Source organism: Biomphalaria glabrata, chromosome 5, assembly GCF_947242115.1.
Source record: "Biomphalaria glabrata chromosome 5, xgBioGlab47.1, whole genome shotgun sequence".
Lineage (NCBI taxonomy): Eukaryota > Metazoa > Mollusca > Gastropoda > Planorbidae > Biomphalaria > Biomphalaria glabrata.
In genome coordinates, this window is record NC_074715.1 from 36,330,512 (window position 1) to 36,355,856 (window position 25,345).

At 31.5% G+C, this 25,345-nt stretch overlaps 1 protein-coding gene across 16 annotated transcripts in view; it reads left to right on the forward strand.

Annotated features, from left to right (window-relative positions):
• The window catches only part of LOC106062794 (DNA-binding protein RFX2-like), a 28,786-nt gene continuing 3,441 nt past the window's right edge, over positions 1-25,345 (forward strand). The window contains exons 1-19 of one of the 16 annotated variants that reach the window (XM_013221115.2): positions 9-121; positions 475-599; positions 4,571-4,658; positions 5,470-5,499; positions 6,672-6,789; positions 9,418-9,559; positions 11,470-11,496; positions 12,414-12,495; positions 13,291-13,443; positions 14,955-14,999; positions 16,422-16,603; positions 17,928-18,044; positions 18,168-18,405; positions 20,832-20,920; positions 24,027-24,190; positions 24,285-24,382; positions 24,463-24,612; positions 24,710-24,918; positions 25,157-25,319. In XM_013221115.2, the coding sequence (XP_013076569.1) occupies positions 4,602-4,658; positions 5,470-5,499; positions 6,672-6,789; positions 9,418-9,559; positions 11,470-11,496; positions 12,414-12,495; positions 13,291-13,443; positions 14,955-14,999; positions 16,422-16,603; positions 17,928-18,044; positions 18,168-18,405; positions 20,832-20,920; positions 24,027-24,190; positions 24,285-24,382; positions 24,463-24,612; positions 24,710-24,918; positions 25,157-25,319 (2,064 nt within the window). In that variant the 5' untranslated portion in view covers positions 9-121; positions 475-599; positions 4,571-4,601. Of the gene's footprint in view, positions 122-418; positions 600-4,042; positions 4,248-4,570; positions 4,659-5,469; positions 5,500-6,671; positions 6,790-9,417; positions 9,560-11,469; positions 11,497-12,413; positions 12,496-13,290; positions 13,444-14,954; positions 15,000-16,421; positions 16,604-17,927; positions 18,045-18,167; positions 18,406-20,831; positions 20,921-24,026; positions 24,191-24,284; positions 24,383-24,462; positions 24,613-24,709; positions 24,919-25,156; positions 25,320-25,345 lie in introns of those variants that run through there. The other 15 variants (XM_013221126.2, XM_013221109.2, XM_013221156.2 and 12 more) reach the window with 15 other exon arrangements.

A 25,345-nucleotide genomic window follows, 5' to 3' on the forward strand; every position in this document is an offset into this window, starting at 1 on the left:
CTTAGTGGCAACTAGAGTCGTTGCTCGGTGACCGCATTTTGTCTTGAAAAGCAAAGATTTTGATACGTATTATTTATAATGCAGATTCTGTTCATGTAAATCTATAATAAATATATATATCGTAAGTTTGAATAAATAACATTTCTTTTAATTTGCATCATTTAATAATGGCATCATTTATCTTTATTTGTTAAGAAAAACGCAAATTATTTTATCAGTTGTCAAGCACGCAGCCCAGATGAGTTTACCGCCATCTTGATAGCAACTATTTACCGTTTCATGTCAACGCGCAATCCGCCCATTAATCCTTTATCGTTAAACATTAAAAACAAACAATAGTTTCTTTTAGATAATAATATTTATAAAATAGAGATATAAATTTATTTATTCTCTATATTTATTTCATTTTTTTTTAAAGATTAACAGTTTCTAGTTTAAATGTAATTCGTTACAAGCTTTATTTACAAACATTAGTTGCCCGGATGATAGCGTAAGGATACTGCTTATGCTGACGCGAAGCGACTCTGGCAACTGTTGCCGTAGGAATAAACGCCATAGACACGGTATCTGTGACGACTGTTTCCCATCAACAATCTAAGGTGAATTTAACGTTCATTTGTTGATTGATGAATGTTAGTGATAATGTCGTTGTTTGTCTTTGTTTGATTTAGTGTTTGTTTTTATGGATTGGGCAATGATTGTTTTTATTTAATCAAAAAGTCGGTGGAATGTCGAAAGGTCGGTTTGAAAATGGCCGATCGGAACGCATTTTTTTCTAGATTTAGATTCTAGTCTTGTAGACTCAGAATCAGCCCTTATTCAATTCCTTTATTTTCCAATTATTCCTTACACATTCTTTTTATGTTGTTTTGTTGCTCTATCATTTAGACTATCTTTCATTTCATACCATACAATTTTCTTTATGTAACGAGAATGATTATATTGTAAAAATATTTTCTGGCCTCGTGGTTTTATTAGTCAAAATATGGGTCAGATTTGAATATATTTTATAGATCTAGATGCCAAGATGGTCTAGATCTAGATTATAAATTTTCATGATTATATTCTAGATCTAGATCTACTATACTACTAGACTAGATCTCTATTTAAGAATCTAGATTATTCTAGATATACTGTTAGTGTTAATACAGTCCAGGCCCTAGTCGCCCTAGAATGCCCTAGATCTAGAATATAATATATCTATGGCTATGGGATGGCTATTGTCTATTGCCTGGCCTATTAGATATTAGACTATCTAAACTCTTAGATCTAGACTAGTAACTCTATAGATTTAGTTCTATAGGGATAGTAGATCTATAAAGATAGATGAAATCTAATTCTAGATCTTTATTTCTTTACTGACTCTAGAAATGCTTCACTGTTGATAACAATGCTGCTTTATCAACTCTTGTACCACTAGATCTATATCATACATACTCTACTGGCCTCTCCACCTCATCCCAAGCATGCATTGGGTTCAACTGTTCAGCGCTGACTTCACACTGCACTGAACCACTCTGACTGTGACACCTTCACTTTTATATTTAGGTCCCACAAGGCTTTATAACTAGAACTAGACAGAACATTGATCACCCTTCTCGATGATCACATAACTATATCTGACTTGACTGGCCTGAGTACTGTTTACAACACAGTTCTTTCTTGAAACGTAGCTCTGTGTTGTCACTTATCACAGTTGACCACTGCCACTCGTCACAATTGATTGCCCATCTAGTGCTGGCATAATGTCAATGTGTAATTTGTGTCAGCTGTCTACACACATTCAATATTCATATATATATATATATATAATTCTATTCTACAATAGAAAAAAAGATTGAACTCTTAACATTCTACTTTTAGGGCTATTTAATTTTCATCAATTTCAAATTTGCTTAAATTATTGACATATCATTTTTATTGTTCAAGAATAAAAGAATTTTTAAAAAAATCAGAATTACCAGACAATTATTTAACATTTAATAATGTCAAATACACTTGAACCACTGAAAATGAAAAATCCATTACTCACAGAAGATATGTCCAATAATCCAGTGGATGCATTTCACAAATTCACAATATTATTAACAGAAAAAATTGTCACAAAGTAAAGAATATGAACATACATTTTTGAAAAAAATCAAAAACATTTTTTTTTTTAAAAACATTTTAATGTCTATTAATTAAGTCCCCCAGGACCCACCCTCTTTGTTTTAAAAAAAAAAATCACAAATTATACCTTATCATCATGCTTAATAACAAAACAATAACAGTTTTGACATATATTTAACTAAATTTATATAAATCAACCTATAAATATCATTGAAGACATCTAACCTATGTGGTATGTATGGCTGAGAGTCAAAAACCAGTTGGCTACTTCTTGGCTAACTTTTACTGGAAATTTTGCTTAAAGTTCTTAAGTAAAGTTGGTCTAAATATTATCCTTGAACTCATATATTTTAATTGCTAGGCAATTAATCATCTGTAGATGAATTCCTGTGATTTTTATAGATCTGTTTTCTCTAATTCTTAATCAGTAGGTCATTTTAATGTAAAACCTTGTTCTTGATTAGACATAATTTAAGAAAAAAAAAACTAAAATGGTATTAACCTTGGTTAGACCAATAATAGAACATGCATCCACTGTTTGGATTCTTCAATTCTAGAAAACATTAAGAAACTAAAAAACGGACACAAAATAGTGCAGAGAGATTCATAACAAATAAATATTCACATTTGGTTAGAGTTCACCTTTATTTTAGTGAAATCATTAAATTTAAAGACCCTTCAGGATAGAAGACTAAAAAGTAAAGTAGCAATTATACTTAAAACACTAAACCAAAAGCTTCAAATAGAAAAACAAAACCTAATAAAATACTCAGACACAAAGATAAAGGCACATTTCTTGTTCTATATTATTTTTATATAGAATATATGCTAGGTCAAGTTATTACAAAATCCTTTTCTCCATAATGCTATTAGAGCATGAAATGGGTTGTACAAGTCTGAATTGGCAAGGAAAACCAATGTATTGGCAGAGTTAAAGGCATTGATTAACATACATGACTAGATCGACCTAGGGACACACGTAGGACGTAATCATCTTTTTTTTTTTTTTCTAAAGAAGAAGAATTATTTTTAGGATCACTGACTAAATGTTAGGTTGAGCGAATTAAGAATTATTAAATCATTCTCTTTCCCAGCAGCCAATCTTTCTGATTCTTTTAATAATTTCTTTAATGGCAAGATTGAGCAGCTTAAATAGGACATGCAATCTCCTTCATCATAGCTGGATCATTCTTTCAGAATTCTTCTTTTTGCTAGTTTGAAGAACCTTAAATTGTAAAGATGCAAAAAAAAAGTCACATATGTACATGTGGTCTTGATCCGATTCTTTCTTACTCCTTAAGTGAATCAACTAAACTTATCCCATCCATCACACAGACCATAAACACCTTTAAACACCTAGCTGATTACGTGTATAGTACCACAGCTATTTAAATATATTCACTTTTCAAACCGCTACCAAAAAAGTCTAATATTGACCCCAGATTTTCTAAAAATTACAGCCCATTGTCTAGTTTACCCTTCCATTCAAAGTCTCAGGAGCATAATTTGTTCTTTTTAAGTAGCTTCTTAGATCCTATCTGTAGCGGTACTGTCTCATGGAAAATTTTCAATCCCCATATAAAAGTGCAGTAGAACATTGACAGCGTTGGTAAAGGTACTTAAATACCTACTCCACATGTCCTATTTCAAGTCTTTCTATGCTGGACTTATCAGCTAGTCCATGAGATTATGATAATAAGATTTTCAGTATTTCAGGAACTGTTCTAAAGTGGCTTAGTTTCTAAAAAACCAAAAACTCTTAGTGTTATGGTAAATGGGACAGTATCATCAAGCTTAATATTACCCCAAGGTTTAGTTCTAGATCCAGTGCTGTTCCTTATGTACACATATCCATTCTCTTGGCCAACTGATATTTCACACCTGATGAATCAGTCAGGTTTCCTTTGTTATATATATAGTTTGTAATCATGGAATTGTTGTTTTTTTTTTTTACTCAATTTACTTTGAAGCACACATAGGTCAACTCTGCAAGGGTCTTATCTGCAGCTGCAAAGACTAGGCCAAATCTATTTTTTTAGTCAACAAAGAAGCTTGCTGTGGCTACTGCAATGCTGTGTTGGTGGATATTCATGATAACAAATTTGCAATGAATTCAGAAAGGCTGTCACTGCTTTGTGAGTCGTGCAAAAATTGATTACAAGTTGGCCACATTATCATCATTTATTATGATCACTCCACATGTCCTTCAATGAGCCCTGCACACTCCATGGACTCAACTTTTCTAGTGGTTCTGTGTATTTTCCTTAAAAGTTACAATGTGTGGACATTTTCAGTATAGTGAAGTTTGGCATTAGCTCTTCATTGAGCACAGACAAAACATAGACTTTACTCTAGTGTTAGCCTTTTTATTACTCAAGGTTTCTTTTATGTTTTGTTATTATATTGCCATTGTCAACATTATAAATTATAAATTGAATTATTATTATTTTTCTCTTAGATATAACTTTAAAAACCTGCTTAAATGAAAAATGGCAACACAGACCTATGTAACAGATATACAAGTCATGAATCCTACTGCTGTTCAGGTAAAATATTTTATCTCAATAATATTGAGTTATTTAAACAATCATTTGTTGACTTTCTTGTCCAACAGTTTCTTAAAGGCACATGAAAAAAAAACAACAACAAATTTTGGTAGTAGATTTTTGTTTGATGCATCATTGGTGATATCTGGTACATTTTGAAAGTATGGACCATTTGAATTTAGATTACACTTAAACAATTTAGATGTTTTTAGTTATTTGTTTAAAAAATTGTTGGATTGTTTTTATGTTAATGTTTTAAAATCCACCACCTCAGTCAAGTACAATTTCTTTCCCTTGTATATTTATACTTTTCTTTTTAAAACTAAAAATAATAATTTCAAGAGTATAGCACATTATCCAGTATCTTTCACCATTGTCACTTTTTAGATGAAGAGCTACAGATCTTAAAATTTCTTAGATAAGTAGAAAGATCTGTGCAAAATCTAAAAAATATTGTTTTAAATTATTATTTATTGTATACTACAACGGCAGAAAAATCTTGATTGGAAGCAAAAATATTTAAAATAATTTTTATAATTATTTTATTATACAAATGTTTAGATTCTACTTTTAAAATACTTGTGAATTTGCGTTTAGTCACTATATTTTTAATTTTTTTAATGCATCTTTCTACTGAAATTCATTTCAGCAATCCAATTACTTCTTTAGTTGGCCTACTTAAAAATATGTCAATACTATTTTTAATTGGTTTGTTTTATTAAACTACAACACATCAAATGAATTTAATAAATAATTCTAAAATGTTAATAAATTGTACCGGTACTTAAACAAATTTGTTAAATAACTTCAGGCTTTTGGGTTAGATCTAACTTCTGATGTGGTAAGTGGGTTACTTGAAACACTGAACTTATTTTTCTATTTCTTAACTGACACATTCACAAATGATATATAAATTTCTGTTCACTCTTTCTTGATTTTCGTATAAAAACTTAACATATTTTTAAAAAGACATTTTGCTTAACACAGCAAAAAAAAAAAAATTAAGTTCACTTTGCTATGGTTTTGTTTATTTGTATAAAGCTTTTTTAAATGTACCTATAAGCAATGGCTCAGTGTCAAACTTATCTTACCATCTCCTTTCACTAGTTCTAAGATTGCTAACAGTTTTGTAGTTCTAATAAGCACCTTTGTCAAGCACTATTCAATTATAGAACCATTTTTCATATATTATTAGACTTTTAAAAAAATTAATAATATGATGGCACTGATCTTTTTTTAGTAGCACTAGTAGTATTATAGGTAGTCCTGTGGTAGTATTCTATTTTCATCACTTTTTAATGTGTTTACATAAATATTAACATGACATACATTTTTTTAGCTCATTCAAATAAATCAATATTAATTGTTTTGCAAGAATTTCTAGTTTGTTTACATAAATAAACATGACATAATGTATATATAATATATAGTTAATTTATATATAATAAACATAGTTAATGTAACAAAACACTGACTAATTGGTAAGTCAAGTGGTTAAGCTCTAGGTTGTCTTTTGTATCTGGTTTTGAAGGTTTTGCGATTTTAGGAATTAAGGCAGTTTGTAAATTGTGTGAATTAAACATAAATGCTCTTCCTTCAGGGTCCTCTTGGTTTCGACAAAAAAAAAATGAGTAAACAACTTTAAAAAAAAACACCTTTATATTTATTGTCAAATGCAGAACTTTTAGGTTTTCAAACAAAGGTGAACTTGATAAATCTTGTGTCAATTAAAAAAAAAAAAATAATAATTTTGAAAAATTCTAAAGATTGGTAAATAACTTCTATATATATATATATATTTTCTTTTTCATTGTCTTTCGTAATTTAAAATAAAAATAGTTTGTATTAAAACATTGTAATATTTCACTGACTTCTATATTAATTAAATTCAATTTGATTTCATCAGTAAGATTACTTAAAGAATAAAGCTGCCATTACAAGTCAATAAATATAAATTTAAAAGATATTTAAAAAATGCATTTTAGTAATGCTAGTGTATAATTGACCTTTCAGAATGGGGCTGTGGTTAAAACTTCTGCTGCTAATTCTCAGGGTGGTATCCAACAAGGTCAGAAGGCAACAATAATACAGCCAGCTCAAGCACACTCTGGTCAACAGTTTATTGTTACAAGTAGGTGATAGAAAATGATATAATGTACAAAATTATAGTTATCCATTGTGGAATCAGGCAGTTGGTTAAAGGATAATACTAAGCCTTCATGAAAAAATAGATAACACTCTCCCAGTGGCTTCCTATACTACCTCTAAAAACTAAATATTTTTTTCATAATACTTTCCTTTCAGTTCAAGTTTTTTTTTTATCATCATCATCATTATTGATTTCTTTCTGTACCTAGTTCCCTGAAATTATATCCACTTGTATCTTAAAACATGATTTAGTTATTGCCATCTAATATATACTGGGTATTGAAGTCTTTTTTTTTTTTTCTTTTTTTTTTTTTTTTTTTATGAGTCTCCAGAAATCCATGAGATGCATAAAGAAATCAATCATAGGTGTTTGTGGATTTTGCAAACATTGTACAGTGTTTTTAGTTTTATTTTTAGCATTTTGTTATAATAATAATAATAATAATAATTTTATTTATAAAGCGCTGTTAACAAACAAAATGTAGGCTCAAGGCACTGTAACAACATTACAAACAAAAACACGAGAGCTAAAATGACAGTTAATCTAAAAAAGTTTTAAACAGATAGGTCTTAATGTTCTTCTTAAAAGTGGTGTAGCATGTTGTCTGTCTGAGATCAATGGGGAGTGAGTTCCAAACCTTTGGTCCATGAACTGAAAAAGCACGCAGACCGTAGCTTTTAAGGGAGAAACGTGGCACTACTAAAAGCGTTGAGTCCATTGGGCGCAGGGCTCTCTGGGGGACATATGGAGCAATCAGTTCGCTAAGGTACAAGGGCATCTCATTGTTATATATACACTGATGACAAAGTGTGGCGACCTTGTAATCGATCCTCGCTTTCACGGGAAGCCAATGGAGCGTGCGCAAGAGCGTAGTAGCAGAATCTTGTCTAGTTTTTTTAAGGACTATTCGAGCGGCGTTGTTCTGTATACGTTGCAGCTTGGCTATTTTGTCATCAGGTATACCTGCTAGCACGGCGTTGCAGTAGTCAAGGCGGGAGAGTATGAATGCCACAGCTAGCGTTTTTGTTGACTCTGTTGTTAAATATGGTAGGATCTGGCCTAATCTGCGCAGCTGCAGATAAAGACCTTTGCAGAGCTGACTTATGTGTGGGTCGAAAGATAGTGTTGAGTCGAAGAAAACTACAAGATTCCGCACAACATGGACAAAAGGAACATGGCAGTTCGTGATAAAGAGAGAATCTGTGCTTTCAACTTTTGAGACATTGTTCCTAGTGCCAATCTTAATTTTTTCTGTCTTGTCTTCGTTCATCTTGAGTTTATTTTCAACCATCCAATCGCTCACCCTTGCAACGGTACTAATGATTTTCTCTGCCAGATGCGACACCTCTGAGGGTACTGATGAATCGTATAACTGTGAGTCATCGGCAAAGAAATGGTATAAGATGCCGGTTGGCCGTATGACACCGCTGAGTGGATATGTGTACATAGTGAACAGTACTGGGCCTAGAACGGATCCTTGGGGTACTCCGTACTTCAAAAGTAAGCTTGTTGATTCCATCCCGCTAACAACGACACTTTGGGTGCGTTCCGTCAGGTAGGATCCAAGCCACTTTAGGACGACTCCTGCTAAACCAAAAGTTGCAGAGAATCTGACATCATAATTTCATGGTCTAGCGTATCAAAGGCTGCGGACAAGTCCACCATGGAAAGAATTGATATGTGGCCTTTGTCGGAATTGTGAAGTAGTCGTTTAGTACCCTGACCACTGCTGTCTCTGTGCTACGGCACTTCCTATATGCAGATTGAAATTCTTCCAAGAGACAGTACTGTTCAAGATGAGAAAGAATTTGCACTAACACGATGCGCTCCAGAAGCTTTGACAGGAAGGGAAGATTTATCCAATAGTATTTAATTTGTAATAGTCAAAGCAAAGTATATTGTGGATGGATAGCTGATATTGAATTTATTTCTGCATTGATTGAGAAATGTGTCAACTCAAGCAATCACATTCATTTTCTGGACACTCGTTGTTGGTACAAATTATTGAGAACCAAACAATAAGATGCATATATTTTGGCATTATATAAATAAAGTAGAATATCAATAGCCTATATAAGGTTTATATAAGGTTTATCATTTCAGTTCTTTCTTTTTATTTTTTTTCTTTAAGTCCATTTGATGCAGTGATTGAGTGGTTAAATGCTTGGCTTACGAACCCTGGGTCCTGTTTTGAATCTCTGAAGACTGAGATTTTGAATTTTTAGAGTGCACCCAACCCAACTCTAATTGGTAACTGACTTGAGTTAGGGAAAGTGAAGGTGATTGGGCTGGCCACATGACACCCTGCTCGTTAACTGTTGGCTAAAGAAACAGCTAACCTTAACATCATCTGCTGGGTCTGAAAAAGGAGTGGGGAGTCCATTTAGGGGTCATTCATTTACATGAATAGATACAAACTTTCGTACTTCAACTTTGTTCACCCTACTTGCAAGAGATACACTGAACTAGTTTATTTTGATCTAGATATGATTGATGGAAATATTATGATTTAGTGTATATTAAAAGTATATATCTTTTTAAGAAAAACTCTTGTAAATTTGTGTATTGTGTATTAGTACAATTTTTAATATTGATTATGCATTTTTTCAGCTTCTGCAGTAGATCATCAACAACTGGCTGAGCAAGCCCAGCAGGAAACCATTTCCATTCAACAAGGGGGAACAACTGTTTACCCTACACACCTACAGTACGTAGAGGGCTCAGACCCTGGCATCTACACTAATGGCCAAATGTACGGACCACAGTAGGAGTAGAATTAAGAGAGGAGCAATATCACCAATAGTGATGTGTTCTAACTCTTAAAACCACTTGGCGTTGCTCTTTTTTTTCTATTTTTAACGTGTGAATTGTTTTCACATTTTTACTTTTGATTAAATAGTTATATTTATGAAGTTTTCAATCACATTTTCTAAAATATTACAGAAACAAAATCTTTTTTTGGAAATAATCAAAATTTTGTCTAGTAGTTTTGTAAAGTAACTTTCAGTTGAAATTTGGACACATAATTTTAAGACACCATTAAGCAAAATTATAAAATTTAATTTAAAGATTATAAATCTCAATTATAAACATTTTTTTAAATTTATTACAAAAGTGTCTGTTTCTAAAAAGTCTTATAGAAGTGAATTAAAAAAAAAAATTCTTTGAAGCTATTTTTTAAATGTTTATCTTTTATTTCCATATCTTTACTCTCTCTCTGCCATTGCAAATAATTTTTTCATTATTTGTAGGGGCAAAGCCAATGTTGGATGTTGTTTTATATAAATCATTTTGTTTTAAAAGAAGTGGTTCTCAGTACATTCATATTTATAAACAGATTAGTTATTAAATAAGAAATTGATGAATGTTGCTCTTAAATAAAAAAAAAAGACACCACACAAATTATTTTATCTGGATAAGGTCATCTTTAGCTCTGTGCATTGTTCGAAACTATGGTTTCCTACAACTGTCTTGTCAATTAGCAGCAATTAATCTATCTTATGGACAAATTAAAAATTTTCATTTTTGGTTTCAAGCTATAAAATGATGAAGTGCTGCTCCCACTGTAAAGCTGGGTTCAAGTGATATTCCACATGACTTGGAGTTAATGATTTGACTATTCTGAGATGAGCTGTTTAAAAAAAAAATGCCACAAGTCTCATTGACTAGCAGAGGAACTAAATGTAAGGCAGATGATGTGTGCCTTTGGGACCAATGATGAAGGTTACATTTATTTCACTCAGCTAGCATGTGACTACAGAGTTAGGACTACCATTCAACAAGGAAACAAAATTGTATTCACTAGTAATCTTTCGTTATAGTTCATTCAGCCCTACTAATAACTATGAATGCTATACTCTTTCTTGTGATCAAAGATTTATTTCAACAAAGTCTTTGCATTTAAAAAAAAAAAAGTTCTATTCTAGATATGCAGTAGTTTTCCCAAAACCTTTTCTCTCAGTAATCTGGATGCTAAATAGAAAGCATACTAAACATCTTGTCAAACAATTGACCAATGATGTCTGCTTGTCAATGTAGATGGAAAAAGCACACAAGCTCAGATGTTATGGTCAATGTGAATATATAGAAAGTACAAAAGCAATGCTTTGTTTTAAGTAGGATATCTGAAATAGTTTAATTTCAAAAACATTTGTTTTCTATGATAAGAAATAATTTCCAAGAGAGTTGTACCACAGAACTTCATTGGTTTTAAGCAAGTAACATTCTAAAGAGAAGGCTGAGGGTTTTTAATAGGCGAACATGCACATAGCTAACATCAAATTGAGAACTAAGCTTATAAAAACATATACTCACTCTATTTCATAGCAGTGTAAAACTTTGTATCTTCCTTAATCTTCTTATTAAAATTTATGATTTTAGGAATATAAAAACCTGTATTGTAAACCTGTTTATAGTGGAACTTTTTAAAAATTACATTTATTTATCAAAACATTCATCAATTTTAAATATTACTTACAAGGATAGTATTTTACATTTCTTGCCAGTTTTCTTTCAAATTGTGTTGTGTATTAAGCATGCTTTTTTAACATCACCTAAAATGTTGTATTGTTTAAAAAGAGTTTTTAAAAATCACAAATAATAATACAAGTTCAGAAAAATCTATTGCTGTACTGAATATATAATGATATATTTTTATTATAGGCCTAAGGACCTGGTGCTGAAGGCTAGGTACTTTTTTTTTTTATAAATAAAACTGCCAGTATTATACTTAGTGCTGATAGACATTTTTATTTTTCAACTATTTCTATATATTTCTTTACTCTAAAATCAAAGAAAAGCAATCCTTCAGCATGACTTATTATTTTTTTTTTAGACATTTTTAGATTTATATACTAAAGAAAGAAGGGCATGATTGTCATCTTTGCTTTTATATATTGTTCCTCAAAATGTTCTTTTACTTGTAGTAATTCTAACATTTTTTTTTTTTTTGGTTTACAACTATCTAAAATAACAAAATTGACTTTTTTTTTTTTTTAGAATTCAATTAACTAATAATGGATTGTGGTTAATTAGGTTTATTACTTTATTTGTATAATAAAGCTTATTTCTAAAGGAACGTAGAAAGTTAAAAATGCTATTTTAGTTTATAAAATGATATTTTTGAAGCAAATGTTTGTACTTTTGTTCTGTAACTATAAGTTTTTAAATAAACAAAGTCCTAGTACAATAAAAGAATTTAATGAAAGAGTTAATTATATTACAAAATTTTGTTTTAAATGAACACAATTTTTTATGTCGACCTTCAGTTCTCCTGAAAACTATCACTATCATCTAGCTTGGGGGATCTTGAAGTGAGAAATTTTGTATTTGTTCAGCCATTGTACATTTTAGGCTCCTTAGAACAACCAATCCCAACCATGCTGCATTGATGTGTATAGTCTGTTTTCAGTTTCACACTTTTTTTATTTTGAAGTTTAGTTTCTCTTGAATCTTACATTCATATCACATTTATTTTGATAGGATAAGCTGGTTAATGAAGAAAGATTGCACATGCAAAATCTTTCAAAATCTTTTTTTTTTTTTTTTTTTTTAATATTTACTACAGATTTGTTTTTTAACACAATTTTTTTAAATGAATTTTATAGGCACAGTTATGGTGATTATACACAAGGAACAATGTATACCAATGTTTCTGGAACATATTATCAAACTGCTCAAGGAGGACAGGTAAGAATTGTTTGTCAATATCTTGACTAGTCAGATTTTAGTAACCATGCTTCTGTTCTCACTCTGAATAAGCCATGATAAGCCTTTCTGTGAAAGTTTTTTTAAAAATAATGCATCCTAATGCATCAGGAGTGTAGCGTGAACATTGCATACATATCTGTCCTGTAAAGCTATCTGGCTTCAATCCAAACTACATATCTGTCCTGTAAAGCTATCTGACTTCAATCCAAACTACATATCTGTCCTGTAAAGCTATCTGACGTCTATCCAAACTACATATCTGTCCTGTAAAGCTTTCTGACTTCTATGCACAGTAAACAATGAAGCCACAGAGGCTCTGTTGGATTATTATTTAGCAGTTATATTACTAATGACCTACATTCTGTAACTTTATTTGACCCCTAGTCCCCCACTGATAGTTGTGTGAACATGTTAATGATGAGTGCACAAAATGTTTCAGTTAAAAAAATAAGCAATTTCTTTTCAACATAAATTTACTAGCACTTACAGATATGAAATTGGCTTGTTTGCATAGTGATGCATTCTTAGTCAAATTGTACAAAAAAAAACAAAACAACAACAGTACAAATGTCAGTATGATGAAGTTAGAATATTGAATCAGGTGGTACTGGCAGTTTATTGAATATAAATTACATTTGAATTTAGGTTTTTGACTATTTTGCTAATAAAGAATTTCTTTTTGTGCAATGAGGAGCTCTCATTTAGTTCACATTTTCTTTCCTGATGTCTGTCATTGACTCCACCTTATTATTTCAATACTTGTGTGTTGCATAGGTAGCACAAAGTCTAATGCCTGTTGGTACATCAGTGCAAGCTCTTCAAGGACAAATTATACCTGGTGGTGGTGGAACCTACATCATCCAAAGTGGCACAGTTGACAGTGATGGGGCACCCCTAACTCATACTACCAGGGCCTCACCTGTAACAGTAAGTTATTAATGGTCATAACATTTTTTTTTGTGTGTGTGGATTAATTCTTTTTCAAGTGTGACATATATGTGTATATAGTGTTTTGTTGAAAAAAATTAGGGTCTATTTATGTATATCTAAAAAGCCTAATATTTATTTTACCAAAATTAGCTTTATTAAATTTCATTTTATCAATAGATATGTGTTTCACTAATTATGGCTAACCTAAGTAAATAAAGATTTTTTTTTTAAACTAACACTATCATTTTTTTTAACTTTTTTTTTTTTTAAATAAGATCTCATAAAATATATGTTCTATTAGATTTTGTTGTTGTTTTGTATTGATTCTTAAGAAAGAATTAAAAACAAATATATTATATTTTAGGTTTTTGCTGCAATAAGTTTTTTACCATTTTGAACATTAAATCTCAATTATTGTGTTAACTTTCAAAGTGATTGGCAAGGACACAATTGTTATAAACATTGAGGCATTACAGTACGGTACACTGTTCTGGGCTGAGAATTATGTTTCATATGAAATACTTCTAATAAATGTTACACATTTTTTGTTAGCCCTCCTTGGGTGTTTTCATAATTTAAAACAATAGTCAATGTCAGAGTGCCGCTAATTTTAATATCTGTCATTTTTTATAATTCACTTCATCATCAATAGCCTTATGCGATTTTAGATGATTAAAGAATCCCAAAGAACAAGTAAATTCACTATTTCATTTGAAATAATGTCACAGTACAATAAGAAGTAAATTGAAGAGAAAAATGTGCCTTTTACAAAAGTATAATTAGGAGTACATTCAAGAGAATAATGTTGAAAATAAGCCAAAAGAAAGTGAATTTTTTTAAAGATAGATTTTTTGGCAGCAGCATTATCAATATTTGTTAAAGTAATCAGTAGTAAGAAAAAACATTTTATGACAGACATATGAGCCAGAATGTTATTTCATCAATCATTTAATCAACAAATATTTATTTGATGCAATTTAAAGGTTGAATTTTTATTTTATTGTCAAATCTTGTGTTTTCCAGATTTTAGCTACATTTAGATACATTCTTTAGTAGTGTGAAACTTGAGTTAACAAAATTTCTTTCTTCCATATTTTTTTTGCCAGACCTCTTGGCATTTTAGTATTCTTCAAATATATGAGAGTTTTTCTTAATGTGTAACCTATTAAATTATGCTTTGACTTTTTGATTCCCTCCATTGGGAGTCTTCCTTTCAAAGGTTTTTTATTCTATTTTTTTATTTATTGATGCTAGTTTCTAAAATAAAACAATGAAATGAATAAGGTTATCAGCAACTTTAAAATTCCCGGCTTTGTGATGTTATTGAGCAGATATTCTTAGTCAACTAGCATAGAACACCATATTGTTGTCCCAACTATTGTAGAAACATTTCAAATGAACAAACCTATTATTAAAATTGTCAAGTTTAGGGAGTTGTTAGAACTGTTTAACAAATGACACATGGTTATTATTTCCCTATTTTCGGTTTTCTCTTCCTTTTTTTAAAGAACCACACTCCTCTGGCAGAGCTGAGCAATTTGCATACAAAAGAGGTAAGGCTCCTTCACGCCCGCCAAAGTGTGGTTGGTTAGCAAGCTGTATCATGCTGTAGCCCTAATCCTCTGGAGGTCAAGCATTTTCTTTCTTTTTTTTTTTTTGTTGCTATGCGTGTTTGTTCATACTTTGAATTTTTATTGACCTCCATTGAATTAGGTCAGCTGCAAATGCCCCTTTTCTAAAAATTAAATTGAAGTCTATTGCTATAATTAATTAATTTTAATAACCGATTGTTAATATTGAAAATGTTTTTTTTTTCATTTGTTTAATTGAATATTTAATTGCTTTTGTTGACTGGTTTAGTTCCTAGGCAAGATGTGCTTGAAATTCAAAGTATTTTATTAGTCAGCTCTAAAGTTTGTATTTGCATGAAACAGTTTCCATTCATTTCTAATTGACAAATGCAGTGTACATAAAGCTGATTTGTCTATGTGTGGTCTGCTTGATCTTCACTTGTATTTGTGTAGCACCAGAAGAATCAGTTTGTTGGCATGGCAGATCTTTTATAGTAGTAGTTTTAAAAAAAGACATTCTTGAGAATAAGCTTTGGTATAAATGTTGTTCATGTTTTATTTTGACCCCTTATTATTAATGCATGCTTTATTTCTAATTAAAATAGTTTAAGGACAAACATCTGAAATGTATTTAGACAACCATGCTTTGAACGGTGTGAACGAGCCTATCAACAAAGGAAATATTTTGTCTTTATTGCTTTGAATTTCAATCACCTAGTATTTATCTTTTTAAAACAAACTTCAATGACAAACTTACTATACCAACTCCACTTTATGGTGAGCTTAAACAACATATTTGGTTTGGTTGAAAAGCCAAAAAAAGTTGTTTCAATCTAGTGTTGTTGTTTTTTTTTCTTCCATTTATTAATTGATAATGCTGTTCTATTAAAACTTTTAACCTGTGGTGTTTGTAAGAACCTTTCTTGTTCTCATATTTTATAATGTTTATATTACCATTATAAAAATGTTTCTTGAAACAAAAGTCTAATGATTACCATGTTAAGCCTTATTTTGTTCAGGCATTCCACAACTTCTATGTCTTCTTGGGTAGTTTACAAAACATGAGGACAAAAAAAAACTAATCTTTATGAATTATTACAAATTTTATACTCTTAAAAGTATTTAGATGGATAGAGTTAGCAACATTCAATTAAAAGAATCTGATACAAATTATATTTTAAACAAATATTGTTGCTATTGACATGTTAAGTAAAATATATAATAGTCTAAATTGTGTGGTTATGGTTTACCTGTAGCTTATTAGGATTCTACTCAAGTGTTAAAAAAACAAAATACATAGTTTTTAAAATTGTCAAACATCCGTTGTCATTTTGCTGGATAAAATTTGTAAAAATTTAGATTTTTGCTTTTAAATTGTTGCAATTAATTATCATATCTTCCTAGGTTCAGTGGTTAATTGACAATTATGAAACAGCTGAAGGGGTTAGCTTACCTCGTAGTACCCTCTACTATCACTATTTAAGACATTGTCAAGAACAGGGCTTAGATCCAATGAATCCTGCATCCTTTGGAAAACTTATCCGATCAGTTTTCTTAGGACTTCGTACCAGACGTTTGGGAACAAGGTAAGGCCTATTTATTTTTTTACATAAATTCCATTATTGGTTTCTGTTGAAATGTGTACAAAAAGCAATTATTGATGAAAAAAAACACCTTCTTATTCTTTATACCTAATTATTAAAAAAAAAATATATAGTATTCTTAGTTTACTTGATAGCATAGGCATATTTTAAAGGAATAATTTGGCTTAAGAAATGGATGATACATACAAATTACATACATAAACGCAGCACTAGTGACCAAAATTTTAAAGAAAGAAAATGCTGAATTACTTATAATATAGCAAAATAATGGATCAGGGCATGAACCATGGATGTTCCAATTCAACAACTCCGGCTAGCAAGAACACAGGACCAAGCGAAAAAACTATTAGACCCCCCATATCTAAAGATCTTTCAGTTGCATTTGCCACCCAGAGGTGAACAGTCAAATGCCCCACCCACCCAGCCCAAAATACTCACCTTTACTAACAATGCAAACAGAACTGACACATAAATAGCCATCAAATAAATTATAGCTTTTATATAGCGCTACTTTCATGCTTATACTATGCTCAGAGCGCTATGATCCAATCTCATTTGTGGACTCGTGGGGGGGGAGGGGGGTATCTGTGAGAAGGTTTTTCCATGCTGCCTTAAGGCGCTCAGTAAATACAACTCTGCTTGAGTCGGGTGTTGAACCTCGAGCCCCCTTCATAAGTAGCCAGGCCAAGTCAATTTCAAGCATACTTAGCCTCTTGACCACTCCTCCTTTAGGCATATAATTGACAAACAATGGCTCTATATTAACTGTATATCTCTAAATATAACAAAACAAACAACATAAATACTTTTTTTATAGGAGCTTCATTGAGTATGTAGCAATTCAGCTGAAATATTAATACAAATGTGAAGCAAAATGTTAAAACCATACATACATAAAGACAGCACTAGGGACTAACTTTTTTGATGAGAGGAAATGGTGAATTAAATATTACGAAAAAAGGGATAACATGAACCAGCGGACCCTTTGATTTAACAACTAGTTATTTTAAAAATTACAGACTTTACTTGAAAATAGAAGATAATTACGTCCTTTGCCTTTCATGTGTCCATCATGCATGTTATAGTTGCTGGAAAGCATTAACACAAATTTTAAATATTAAATGTACTTATTACATTGCAAGTTTACAAAAGCTAGATTAGTAGTTTGGGTAATAGAAGGACATTGCATTACCTTTTTTTTCTTCTTTTTTGCCAAATTATGTAAAAAGATCAATTCTAAATTGAATAGTTTGTAAACAAGACTTAATTACGAAAAAAAATCTTTACTTCATTTTTCTTTTTTCAGAGGTAATTCTAAATATCACTACTATGGGATTCGAATTAGGGCTAATTCATCCCTAAACCAATTTACAGATGATCAGACAATGGCATTAAGGCAGCAACCGATGTATACAAGCAAAAAGTGGGTAGAAGAATAAACCTTTTAAAAAAACAAATTAAATTTACTGATTGGTTAGAGATAGAAAAATATTTGTAACTACTATATTTATGTTTAGACATGTGTTAATTTTTGTTTCTGTTTCAGACTGACTAGCCAAAAGCAAGAAGGTTCAGATGGTGATGGGGGACCAGCTGGTACACAAGGTGGTGGACAGTCGGATGGTGCCCATTCTCAACAGCAACAACACACTCAATTTTTGGGGGATGCATCTCATGCTCTTCCTTCTTTTGGAAGTGTGGATATTAGCCTTGTGCAATTCCCAGATGGTATAGCTCTTGATGATATTAGAGCCTTTGAGAAGATGTACAGAGAGCATGCTGAGGTAATCAACACACTTGTTAAATAGATTACATTGGATTATTTTAAAAAATAATTAGTATTCAACATAACTTTTATAAGTCTGAAGCAGTTTAAATAAAAATATTGACAAAATACAAGCCTGTTAATAATTAAAAGTTAATTAATGGATATAGAAACAAATAAATAAAACAGTTGGTAAAATTTTGATAAAAGCTTTAACAACAAATTATGTTCTTAACCCTAGCCTTCTCACACGCATCGGTGCAAGAGTGCTACAAAATCTAATTTACAAATTTTGGTTTTGTCAACAAGAAAGAGTCAAGCATTGTAATCCTTGACCAAAGGAAAAGATTTTGACCTTTGGTCAGGATTTATGAAATTGGCTTTTCACTGATCATTTAGTTAGATTCCTTTTGCAAGGTTATGACTTCTTGAGCCAAGCCTGGTTCTCCCTACCAGAGGTTAAGTTCCATGATGGATATCTTAATAGTCCTTCACTGTACCACACCATAATTGTTAAAGGGCTGTCACTACAGCCTTTGACCTATGTGAGGAGGAATGTCCTGGTGGATGGGACTGTTTCATTTTTCCTGACCAAATCTAAAGTACTCAGTACTGTGGAACTCCACTGTAGGTTACCCTATTTTCCCCTATAACCTGCAGGATATGCAAGTTTTACAAACCACTGGCAGCTATTTGAGGTATACAAAGGTGGGGGTCTGACATATTTTTTTAAAACTCATAAACATAGCGTAACATAAATTTTGGACATATTGGTAGATCTTTATACCTCCTACAGTTCTTGTGTGCTTGTACATTGGGAAGCTCTATTCTATGAAAAATAAAAATTCAAAGATCTACATTTAGAACAAATATTTGTCTTGCATCTAGATGTAAATTATATTTTTAAAAAAGCATCAATATTGGTATAATAATCAGAAATCAAAAGATAGAAACTACTACCTAGAAACTAATTTCTATTAGTACACAGTGAAAATGATAATAGTCTGATAATTAAGAGATCACATCTTGATTATGATACTTTTAGATTTGTTTTAAGTAGGCCTACATATATAGATTCACTACTTTTAGATTAACCAGGTCTAGATCTATATCTAGACTCCTTATGTAGTTTAAACAATTAATTCAATTTAAAAAAATACACTTCATTAATAACAAACTTTGAATCCATTTGACTTAGAAAAAATCTAACTAAACCACTTTTAGCCTTAAAATTCAAATTCAGCACTTAAACTCCTATTCTAGAGATGATTGAAATAGATGCTATAAAATAAAAAAAAAACTAAATTGATTTAAAATCAAAACACCAAATAGGTTGAAACCTAAAATCTATTCTGGGTTAAGGACTTGCAAGCCTTTTTCTATCTATTTAACTACGCGCTGCATAAGACCGGCCCTATCTGACTTAGTGCATTCTTCTTCGTCCTAATTGTCCTAAGAGTTGACTCTATGACTCTAGCTCTATGGAAGCTTGCTTGCATCTGCCCGTCAGAACAAACTTCTGTCTGGAAAAGATCCAAAGACTCTCGGGTCAGAAGCGAGGCCAAAGACCCAGCACACCATGGAAATTCCCCCATATTCCTACTCTGTACCTCATCAGCCATGCAGGTGACCATCATAAAAACATGCCTTTGAGGAACAGTGTGTGGATAGTGACATTTTTTAATTTTTTTTTTGTGCTTTTTTTCATCCCTGCCAGTGCAAAGTATTTGATCTTTAGTGTTTAAAGCAGGAGTGTTTTGCTATCCTATTGGTCAAAATTATTTTCTCTAATGATCATTTCCACCTGAGTTCCACAGTGAAACTGTGCATAATAAAACTGCCTAGGCTCACTTCTATTTGAATTTGATTCTTTGCTGTGATGTGGTCAATTTATGCTCATTAAGTATTTTTATTCAAAGTTTCAAACTACTATTAATAAGCCTAATTTTGTATTAGCTAGTGTAGTAATAATAGAGTATTTCAATTTTCATGCAATTAATAGACTTCAAAGTAAATGGATACTTTTTTTGTTTTAAAAATGCTAAATGTATTTTTTGTCAATGAAAACATTTCTAAACTTAAAAACACTGTTCAATAATGTCGACCCTGGGAAGGTACTGGGCTTTGTCCAGGAGGTGGGATTGTCTGCGAAGGTTTGATTTGTGGTAGGGCAGGGAGGTTGCGAACATATAATATTTACAGCAGATGTTTATTGAATTCATAAATTTTTACTATTTTAACTGTGAATAGTCCTTGCTTTTAATGATTTAACTGTCTGGAATTTAGCTCTTGTGATATAAAGGGAGAGTAATCTTTGAAGGATTATGGGCATGACATGGCCTAAATTGTGCTGATGTGCCAAAAACTCAAACTCAAAACTATTTATTTTCACAGCCATTGCATATTTATATTACAATCTCTCTTTATTGTTTTGTTTATTTACAGGCTGTTGTAGATGTTGTTGTTAATTTACATTTCAACTTGATTGAAAATCTTTGGCAAACATTTTGGAGAAATCCATCTCCAGATTCACCGTAAGTATATTTTAAAAAATTGATTTGGAATAGTTATAATATTTTCCATATTATTAGTCACTACATCATAGTAATAAACAAATGAATTTAAAATATGACCTTAACAAATTACAGTGATGGGAATTTTACAAATATTTTTTTAATTCTGAAAATGTACCCAGATTTATTTTTTCCTTACAAAAATAATCTTAAAAATTTTTTCAATGTTTCTGAGATGAAAAACTTATGATTTTTAAATTTAAAAAGTCTAAAATAATTACTTTTTGGAAAAGCGTAAACTAATACTTGATTTTTTTTCACACAAGCTCAGAAAATTGTAACAGTATATATATATTAAAAGGTCCTACCTTGTTAATAATTTTTTTTACTTGCTTAATATTCTAACATAGATTTTAAACTCCAATGAAAATATTTCTTCTTTTGAAACATAAATTTACCAGATTCGCGCACCACTCCTTTCTTGTCAGGATATCATGCCCCACTTGACAGGATTTAAGGGGTGCAAATCACAATTTGAGAAATGCTGCTCAACTGTGTTGATCTAGATCAGGGGCGGGCAAATTACGGCGGCCACATGCGGCCCGCTGGAGTGTTTTATGCGGCCCGCCGACACCTACATAAATCAGGTGTGCCCACAGTATATACTTATAAAATGCAAATATATTAAAAATAATATCTATATAAATTAATGAAACTTTCTTATAATAAAAAGTTTCAAGCAAACGAAGAGTATGCTTATTGGCTCTACATCAATACAGTCAATTGAAGTCACAATCTCTAATCAGTATTTAGTCAATGCTATGAAGAACTGTGTTGAGTGTTGGGTAGGCTTGGAATAAGATGACAGATGCGGCAGCCGACTGAGAAAAATAGTTGTTTTTTTTTATATATAGAACCATAAACTCTAAACACGAAATTTTGCAAAAAGCTGCATTAAATTTCATTTTATTTTTATTTCTTATATTTTAGAAAAGAAACCTAAGAGAGTATCGAATGTTGTATACGGGTAGTTCCGAATAAGGAACTAAATAACCCAATGTATTCGCTAATTAGTATGGGCAAGGCAATTGAGAAAATTACACTATTCGCTAATTAGTATGGGCAAGGCAATTGAGAAAATTACACTATCTCAAAGAAGAAAACATTATGTTCCTTGAAGGAAATTGACTGTGACTTTGTTACTAATATTTCTAATGAAGAGTGAAAGACAGACTTCATGTTTTTCATACGACTTATTGCAATGGGTTGTTTGCCTATGAAATGTAAATGCATGTTAAATCTTTTCAAACGAGGCTTTCCCCATTTCTACAACCACGCTGAAGAAAACAGGTTTTGTCATTTTCCTTTGCTGAAAGGTGAAACTATTACTAGTGAAACGATTCAAAGTACAACACTTATTTAGATTCCTTAATTATGCAATTTATAAAAGCAAATTTTAAGACGTCAAGATCCAGTTTTCAATACCATCAGCTCACTAGTGGCTTCCAGACCAGGCAGTTCTCCATACAGTTTATGTTTTATAGGAGGGCTTTGTGGCCAGAGTCTTGTTCGGGTCTCTTGATTTAGTATGTCCTTCAATATGGTTAAAAATCGTAATTGTTTTCAAAAATTGCTAACTCTTCTTGTAATTTCTCAAGGTGGAGTGTGGAAAAGAAAAAGAAACGTAAAATAATACAGCGTAAATATGAAAAATATGAATTAAAAGGCATTGTACAGAGTTAGCTAGCGCATCTTTCTAAGTTATATATATATATATATATATGCGGCCCGCCATTCCCAATTTTTTTTTAATGCGGCCCTCGATACAAAAAAGTTGCCCACCCCTGATCCAGATCATTTAATTTTAGATTAAATACCACACTTTTCAATCTCATACCGTTTTATTGATTTATGCATTCAAAACTTTTGTTTTCTTTCTTAATCTAAATTTATTTACTGGATTATATATATATATAACATATATATATATATAACATTGAATAAATGTAAAAAATGGAAACATTTTAAAGGCAATACTAAATTTACACTAGCATGAAAGTGTGTCATACAAAAAAAATTAATTTAATAAATTTCAGATAAAAAAACAAAACAATTTTATTGCTGAACATTCTTTGTCACATTGCACCTCTTCTGACTGGGCTTGCTTTAGAACTTTAAAAGCTTTATCACATTTTAAGCATTTTATGAGGACAAGAGTACTGTACCTTTTCATCCATGGATATTTTAATAACAATAAAAAAAAAAAAAAAAGGATTGTAGTTCATACTTATAAAGCATTTCAAAAATTCAAGCATTTTTTGCTTTCAAAACACTTTGCATCCTTATAGATCTAGTTTGTTTGAGACAGATGTTGCCAGTTAAAGCATTAATGTATCATATTCAGACTGCCTGCACTAACTGTTAGATGCCAAGTGAAAAAAAAAGTTCTTTCATCTAAATGTACAAACAATTGTATCTTGCATGCTTTTTATGCATGTTTGTGCAGTAAAGCACATTTAGTATTTTTTTTTTGCTTTTTCATGCAGAGTTGAAGATTATTACATCCTTACCTAAACCTCCCACAGGAGAGCTGGGGATGGCAGTGGGTAGAATTTGAACTCTGGACCATTGAGACAACTGCCCACACAACCTTGCAGCCATCCAGTGTAATTTGCAACTGTCAAATTAAATATCAATGTGGAGTTAATATTTTTATTGATTGAGTATATATCAGTTGTAATAATAATTTCAAATGCTTGCGTGTCCTCATCTGATCTAACTAGACTTGAAGGGGAATAAAGCTCAAACAAATCTAGGAAAATCAATTCACTCAAAGGCATGTTTTGTGCATGTGTAGTAAAACACTGAGTATCATTTCAAACGTTATGTAAAGAAAATACTGAAAGTAATTAAATACTACTTTTTGTTAAAGAAAGTTGTGAGTCATTACAGCACACCGAGCACACTGGTTCACAAATGTGGGTGTAGAAACATTTCCTAATATTTTTTCAAACTTTGTTTCCATTACTGCTAGTAGGATGATATCTGAGTTTCACATCAATAAAAATGTTTACCTTATTTTATGATAGCATAATTGAACTTTTTCACTTTATTTCTCCTTATTCAGCAGTCTAGATCCTTTTGAGAAGATGGAAAAAAGAGTCCCTAAAGATAAGCTGTATATTTTGTGTCGATATGAACCACTAATTACTTGGGTGAGAAGATCTGACTATGCATTCTATCAAGCACTTGTGGAAGTTTTGATTCCAGATGTTTTGAGACCAATTCCAAGTATGACATTAGATTTGGTTAATTAGTGGTATACACTTGTTAACATTCAAACCCATGATTTGGTTCAAAATAAGAGTATTTGTATCTACTGCAGGTTCATTAACTCAGGCTATCAGAAACTTTGCCAAAAGTTTAGAGGGATGGTTGAAAAATGCTATGCAAAATGTTCCTGAGGAAATGGTGAAAACTAAAGTAAGCAATCATTTGAATTTGAATTTAAGAGAGTCTTTGTGTAAAATTGTCTAATTAATCATGTGCTGTTGCATTTACAGCTTGGAGCAGTTAGTGCCTTTGCTCAGACATTACGTCGCTACACCTCTCTGAATCACTTGGCTCAGGCAGCTCGAGCAGTCTTACAGAACACATCTCAGATAAACCAAATGTTGACTGATCTTAACAGAGTTGATTTCACTAATGTTCAGGTTAGTTGAGAAAATAGTTTTTATCATTGTGATAATGGTAAAGAGAAGAATGGTTTAGCAATATTAAAAATAATCCACAAACTTTTTGACGTTGCAGGAACAAGCCTCATGGGTTTGTCAATGTGAAGACTTGCTTGTGCAACAGTTGGAGCAGGACTTCAAGGCAACACTTAAGCAGGGTAACTCGCTAGAGCAGTGGGCTCAGTGGTTGGAGGGAGTAGTTAATCAAGTGCTCAAACCACATGAAGGAAATGAAAATTTCCCCAAGGCAGCTAGGCAATTTCTGCTTAAATGGTCATTTTATAGGTCAGTTAAAATTTTTTTCATGTGTGCTTCATTAAAAGGAGGGGACATTTTTGCTATGTGAACCTTGACATTATCTCTCTTAATAAAAAATTAATTCTTTCTTTTCTTTCTCTCTCTCTCTCCCCCTCCCACCAAAAAAATACCATTTAAATATTAAAGGAAACATTGCTATATGAAATTTTTATTTTGATATTTATGTAGTATATTGATACTATTATACCTTATTTCTGCTCTGCAGCTCAATGGTGATTAGAGACCTCACTTTAAGAAGTGCAGCAAGTTTTGGTTCTTTTCACTTGATTCGTCTACTCTATGACGAATTTATGTTCTATTTAGTGGAGCATAAAGTGGCCAATGCAACGGGTCAGACACCAATAGCAGTCATGGGAGAGGTTAGACAAGTAAGTGTAAATCCTGTAGCTTTCCT